This window comes from Adiantum capillus-veneris, chromosome 14 (assembly GCF_014529385.1).
Source record: "Adiantum capillus-veneris isolate H3 chromosome 14, ASM1452938v2, whole genome shotgun sequence".
Lineage (NCBI taxonomy): Eukaryota > Viridiplantae > Streptophyta > Polypodiopsida > Polypodiales > Pteridaceae > Adiantum > Adiantum capillus-veneris.
In genome coordinates, this window is record NC_140944.1 from 56,115,715 (window position 1) to 56,121,752 (window position 6,038).

Consider the following 6,038-nt stretch of genomic DNA (forward strand, 5'->3'; position numbering starts at 1 on the left):
GAGAGAACACAAATGCAATGTGCATCTACCTGTAAGTAATGTAATTTGTTACCTCACCTTGACCTTAACTCTTAGGTGTTGGTCCACCACACTTGCTTGCTTTGACTAGCATTGCAAGCTACTGCAATAATTACCTTTGCTCACGTTGCTGTTGTGGCTGCCCGAAACTCCCAAGGCTTCAAACTCAACTGTCAAATTTACTGCCCCGATTCAAGCTTGATGCCTTGCATTCGATGTGGCAATGCTGCTTGTGACCTCATAGAGAGAGAGTGTGTGTGTTCAACACAACCATACAACCAACTCGATTGTCTGTAGCTCTCGGTTACTACTGCAATTCTACCCAAGCTCCTGTGGAGAGTGTGTGTGTGTGTGTGTGAATTTCCCTGCAGTGTTGACTTTTTAAATTCATTTGAAAGAAATAAAAAACTCCTTCGAGCTCGCAGACTGCAACGAAAAAAACACTAGACCCCCATTGAGGCGCACAAGGGCGGAGAGAGAGAGAGAGAGAGAGAGAGAGAGAGAGAAGAGAGAGAGAGAGAGAGAGAGAGAGAGAGAGAGAGAGAGAGAGAGAGATATGGCTGAAGCAGCTTGACGATGTTGCTGCTTACACACACACACACAGAGTATTTGTCGGCTGAGATCAGAGAGAGAAGGGGAGAAGCTTCTTTTCCAACACCATGGTTTCCTCTAACTTTCAACAGAGAGAGATCGACTCTCTGCCAAGTAAAGACTGCTGAAAACGAGCCCAATCAGGAGAGGTGTTGGCATGCGTGATAGAGAGAGAGAGAGAGAGAGAGAGAGAGAGAGAGAGAGAGAGAGAGAGAGAGAGAGAGAGAGAGAGAGCATCCTTCAAGGCTTCAAGCTATGAGCGATCGAGAGAGAGAGAGAGAGAGAGAGAGAGAGAGAGAGAGAGAGAGAAAGAGAGGCACTCCATATGCATGGAAGAGTAGACTCGACACTCCAGATTCTAGAACTTCGACGTTCTAACCTTAGACTCTAGACTCTAGAGGCTTTAAAATGTGTATTCCAAATGACCTTATAGAATTTTCAAATTTGGATTTGCAGCTACTTGAGTTTCTAAATTTGTTTTTGAACCTACTTATCATTTCTCTACTCAGCAAGGGAACTTATTCTCATTTTTTTTTTTTAATATCTCTTCATGCAAGCAACAAGAGTTGTTTTCGAAGTCATTGATTTATCTATACACATGAAGTTGAGGACGCAAACCTATTTCGAGTAGTGCTTTGCTCGAGGATCTATTACATCAAATAACATATTGTGTGATTTTTTGTTATGGCTTTTAACTCTTCTAAACAAAAATCTTTGCTTGCCATGCCCGGTTTTTCAAAACGCTATTTGTGAGCGTGGTTTTAGTGTTCAAAATATTATCAAATCAAAGCTTAGGAATTCTCTTACTACTAAGAGCATGCGTACTTTGATGAGAATTTCTCTTGAAGGGCCACCATTGGAGGAATTCAATTTTGATGAAGCGATTGGATTATGGCGGGATGATACAAAGACCTCAAGACATGCATTTGGCTCCATTGAGGACTAGATTGTAAGTTTTTATATCTTGTATTATTTTAAAGTTATATATTTTGGATTAAATTTCAAAATTTGTTTTTAATTAATGTTTCTTTAGGTTTTTTGTGGAAGAAGAATGGATCAAATTTTGTTGTTTCATCTTTGAGATCTCAAAAAAGATTCCTCTTTCTATGAATTTTCATATATAGCTTTCCCTAGCCAATAGACATTTTGGTGCCTTTCTTTCCAATAAAAAGTGGATCAAATTTTGTTCTTTCATTTTGAAGATAAGAGAAGATCTTTCTCTTGCTATGAGTTTCATATGTAACTCTCCTTTGCCAATAGACACTTTGTTGCTTTGTTTTGTAATCAATTAGATTCCAATTAATGACAATTTTGCTCTCTCAAAAGTTATTGTTTATTTGAATGTCATATAAGTTTTATTTTTCTTTTGTTAATAGAAATTTTATGAGCTCTCTCTTTTGCCAATATACATTTTGTTGTTTCTCTCAAAAATTACTTTATAATCTTCCATGTCAATAAACATTTTATTGGCTCTCTATATGGTTTAAGTATTGCTAAATTTAAAAATAATCTAATCATCTCAAAACTTAAATTTTACTCACATTAACGGAGTAAAATCTATTAAAAAAAAATCTTTTTTTCTTCTCATTTTGTAAAATTTAGAGAAGTAATTGTTTTAAGTATAAAAGTTTGGGGTAAACTTAATTCAGCTATGTCTATAGGTTTTCTACCTTTTTTTTTTCCCACTGAAGACAATATAAGAAAACCTACTTACTTCAATAGTTGTAAGTATTATAATACTAAAAATTAAGGTTTTTTTCGAGCACTGGGCGGAGCCTCTTCGATTCCAGACCAGTGAGAACATTAGCATGACGTCAGCTTCTGACGCCATTTTTATGACGTTAGAATCTAGACAATGGCAAGCCGCGGTGCACGAAATGTGGAGCCGCCGAAGTCTGGTCAGCTGAAAACTCTCCATCATTCAAGAATCAACACAGACTACAAATACCTCGCATAAGCTCTGCAATTCTACGTACTTCCCTTCACATCGCAGTGGTTGCACAGACGCTCAATCGCTGATCGCCTCCATAGATAAAACCCTAAACGCCACACACGCGCACACACACACACAGCTATATAGCTATGGCGTCGACGAGCCTGCTGCCTCTCAGCTTGCCCTTCCCTTTGCCCAATTCACTCGAGACCATCCTCTTCTTCGATCCCTGCTCGCCCTCTCCCTCATCACCCTTCCCTTTGCCCAATTCACTCGAGACCATCCTCTTCTTCGATCCCTGCTCGCCCTCTCCCTCATCACCCTTGCCATCTCCCACCTCTTCAAGGCCAAGCTTCGCCTCCCTCCAGGCCCTGTCGCTGTCCCCGTCTTTGGTAACTGGCTTCAAGTCGGAGATGAACTCAACCATGAAAATCTGTCGCAGCTGGCAAAGAAATACGGGGAGATCTTCCTGCTTACAATGGGACAACGCAATCTTGTAGTAGTTTCCTCCCCTGACCTCGCCAAGGAGGTTTTACACACACAAGGTGTCGAATTTGGTTCTCGCACACGCAATGTTGTATTCGACATTTTCACTGGCAAGGGTCAAGACATGGTTTTCACAGTCTATGGAGATCACTGGCGAAAAATGCGGCGCATTATGACAGTGCCCTTCTTCACAAACAAAGTGGTGCAACAATCTAGAGTGCATTGGGAGGAGGAGATCAAATCTGAAATTCAAGATCTCAAGAACAAGCCTGGAGCAGCCACAACAGGAGTTGTCATGCGGCAGCGCTTGCAAATGCTCATGTACAACAACATGTACCGCATGATGTTCAACCGTAGATTTGAGAGAGAGGATGACCCCCTCTTTGTTGAGCTCAAAAGGCTGAATGGTGAGAGAAGCAGGCTTGCTCAGAGCTTTGAGTACAACTATGGCAATTTCATCCCAATTCTTCGGCCCTTCCTTCGCAATTATCTCGAGCTTTGTCAAAAAGTGAAGGATGAGCGCCTCCGCTTCTTCAACAAGCACTTTATAGAGGAGCACAAGTGAGCATTGAAGATAATTCTGATTCATCCCCTCATTCATCAGTATATAACCTGTTGCTGCAATTGTGGTTTGATTGTACTTCCTGATTGTGAACATATAACATATTGCTCTGTAGAGTGTCGAAAGCTTGTAAAACTAGAGCTCCCAGCTGCTTATAGAGCTCTCTTATATGTCTTCGTCTGCATGAAAGCCATGGTTATTTTGCCAGGGATATTGTGAATTTCACCTGATGTCCACTTTCTCTGTGCAGGAAGATCATCAGAGTCAAACCTCCTTTGCATGACGAGAAGTGTGCCATTGACCACATGCTCGATGCCCAAAAGAATGGAGAGATTACTGAAGATAACATTCTTTACATCGTCGAAAACATCAACGTCGCAGGTAATAACATGTACTGCAAAACTTGCATCCAAAGATTCAGATGTGCTCATGTACGTTCTTACTGACATCTTTCTCTGTTGTATGCCTCGTGCAGCCATTGAGACTACCTTGTGGTCCATCAAATGGGGCTTGGCAGAGCTCGTCAACAATCCAGACATCCAGAGCAAGGTCCGTGATGAGTTGAATACAGTACTTGGCAAAGGGGTACCCCTCACCGAACCCGACGTGCCACGGTTGCCATTTTTGCTTGTTGTGGTGAAGGAAACAATGCGCTTGCACATGGCAATCCCTCTACTGGTGCCACATATGAACTTGCATCAGGCAAAGCTTGGAGGGTACGACATCCCAGCAGAGAGCAAGATCCTGGTGAATGCATGGTATCTGGCCAACAATCCAGAATGGTGGGTAAAACCAGAGGTGTTCAATCCAGAGCGATTTCTTGGGGCTGAAAAGATCGAAGCCAATGGGAATGACTTCAGATTTTTGCCATTTGGAGTCGGGAGAAGAAGTTGCCCAGGAATTATTCTAGCAATTCCCATTGTTTCCCTTGTGCTTGGGCGCCTTGTACAGTCGTTTGAGCTCCTTCCTCCCCCAGGGCAAAGCAAGGTGGATATAACGGGCAAAGGAGGGCAATTTAGCTTGCACATTGCTAAGCACTCAGTCGTAGTATGCAAACCCATCAGTTGATGATGGAACCTTGTTTGAGAAAGCTCCTTGGCAACAGATGTGAAATTTGTAGCTAAATAACTCCATAATTACATGTTTTAACACCAATATACAGAACATGTTTTAACATACAAAACATGTTTTAACACCAATATGAAATTTTCAGTGTATTCTTTCACTATGTTGTCAATTCTGCGTAGAGAATTCACTGGCTTTTACGTACAATTCTATTTTGACATTCATTTCTCAATAATCGTAACCAATCCACTGTCATCAGCTAAACCTTGTCATTGAGCTTTCACACACGCTTTCAATGCCAACATTACAATTTTTTTTCAAGGACCTGGTGACTAACAAGCTGCTCTTGCATATTGCCCACAGCTGTATAAATTTTACTCATTCACATTCTGCAACATCACATTTCTTTAGCTGATCTATTGCACACTCAAAGGCCAATCGTCCAGGGTCCACATTTCCCTATCTTCGACAAGCACCTCGAAGAGCCGATTAAATTGGAGGATAATCATATGATGGCATCGTCTTTATTGCTCTCATAGCTCTGTCAAAATGCCTTGCCCAACAGGTGATTGCATCTAGAGATAGGCCTTCCCTTAGCATCTAGTGAAAATAGCACCACAGAGCTTCCTTGCCACAACCATGTTGGGACTATCCCAAGCCAACAAGCCTTCAAGAAGCAAGCACAGGTGAAGATGCCTTCCTTTCGCATATAGTCAAAACAACCCATAACTTCTGAGCCACAGCCATGGTAGCCATATCCCGCAATCAACCCATATCAAGTGACGACACTCCGGAAAGGATGCCCACCGTGACCTTTTTTGTGCTTTTGTGAGGGCATCAATGCATTTGGCTTACATATCGAGACAAAAGCACCACCAAGCACATCTTTCTCCGGCAACCCTGTTGTAGGAATCTCATTGTGAATTCTCTCTCCCATGTCAACATTTGATGAGTCAAATCTCTTGGAAAAATTGTCATGCTCCTTATGGCCTTCCGTATAACTACTTGAAGAGCACTACAGAGCGCCTGGAATCTACAGCTAGTGAGCGCCTTGTCGTGACTCGGGCTGGGGCAGCTACTCATGATGCTCAGAACCAATCCAGTCGGATACATAGAGCTTCACAATTGTGATCACATTGGTGAGTTTGTCTGCCAAATGTGATACCCGCATGAAAGTGTGAGAGGTTCTTTGTCTGAATGCCATTGTCGGATATGCTCCTCGACATGGCTGTGGCAAGGAAACACTATACTATTTTCACCATATGTGAAGGAAAGGCCTCCCTTCAAATGCAACCATTGATGACTGGAGAGCCTGACATGAGTGTGTGGCCTGGCGTCATAATGTCACATGCCTTCAAGCCAGAGGTGTTGGGCCTGATAGAT

The 6,038-nt window shown here is 42.2% G+C and overlaps 1 protein-coding gene across 1 annotated transcript; it reads left to right on the forward strand.

Moving 5' to 3' along the window:
- Positions 1-2,378: 2,378 nt before the first annotated feature.
- On the forward strand, positions 2,379-4,745 carry LOC147442415 (trans-cinnamate 4-monooxygenase-like). The gene is made up of 4 exons (XM_086528588.1): positions 2,379-2,763; positions 2,838-3,589; positions 3,841-3,971; positions 4,066-4,745. Exons 1-4 carry the CDS (start codon positions 2,692-2,694, stop codon positions 4,656-4,658), a joined length of 1,548 nt encoding a protein of 515 aa, XP_086384714.1. The 5' UTR covers positions 2,379-2,691; the 3' UTR covers positions 4,659-4,745.
- Positions 4,746-6,038: the final 1,293 nt, after the last annotated feature.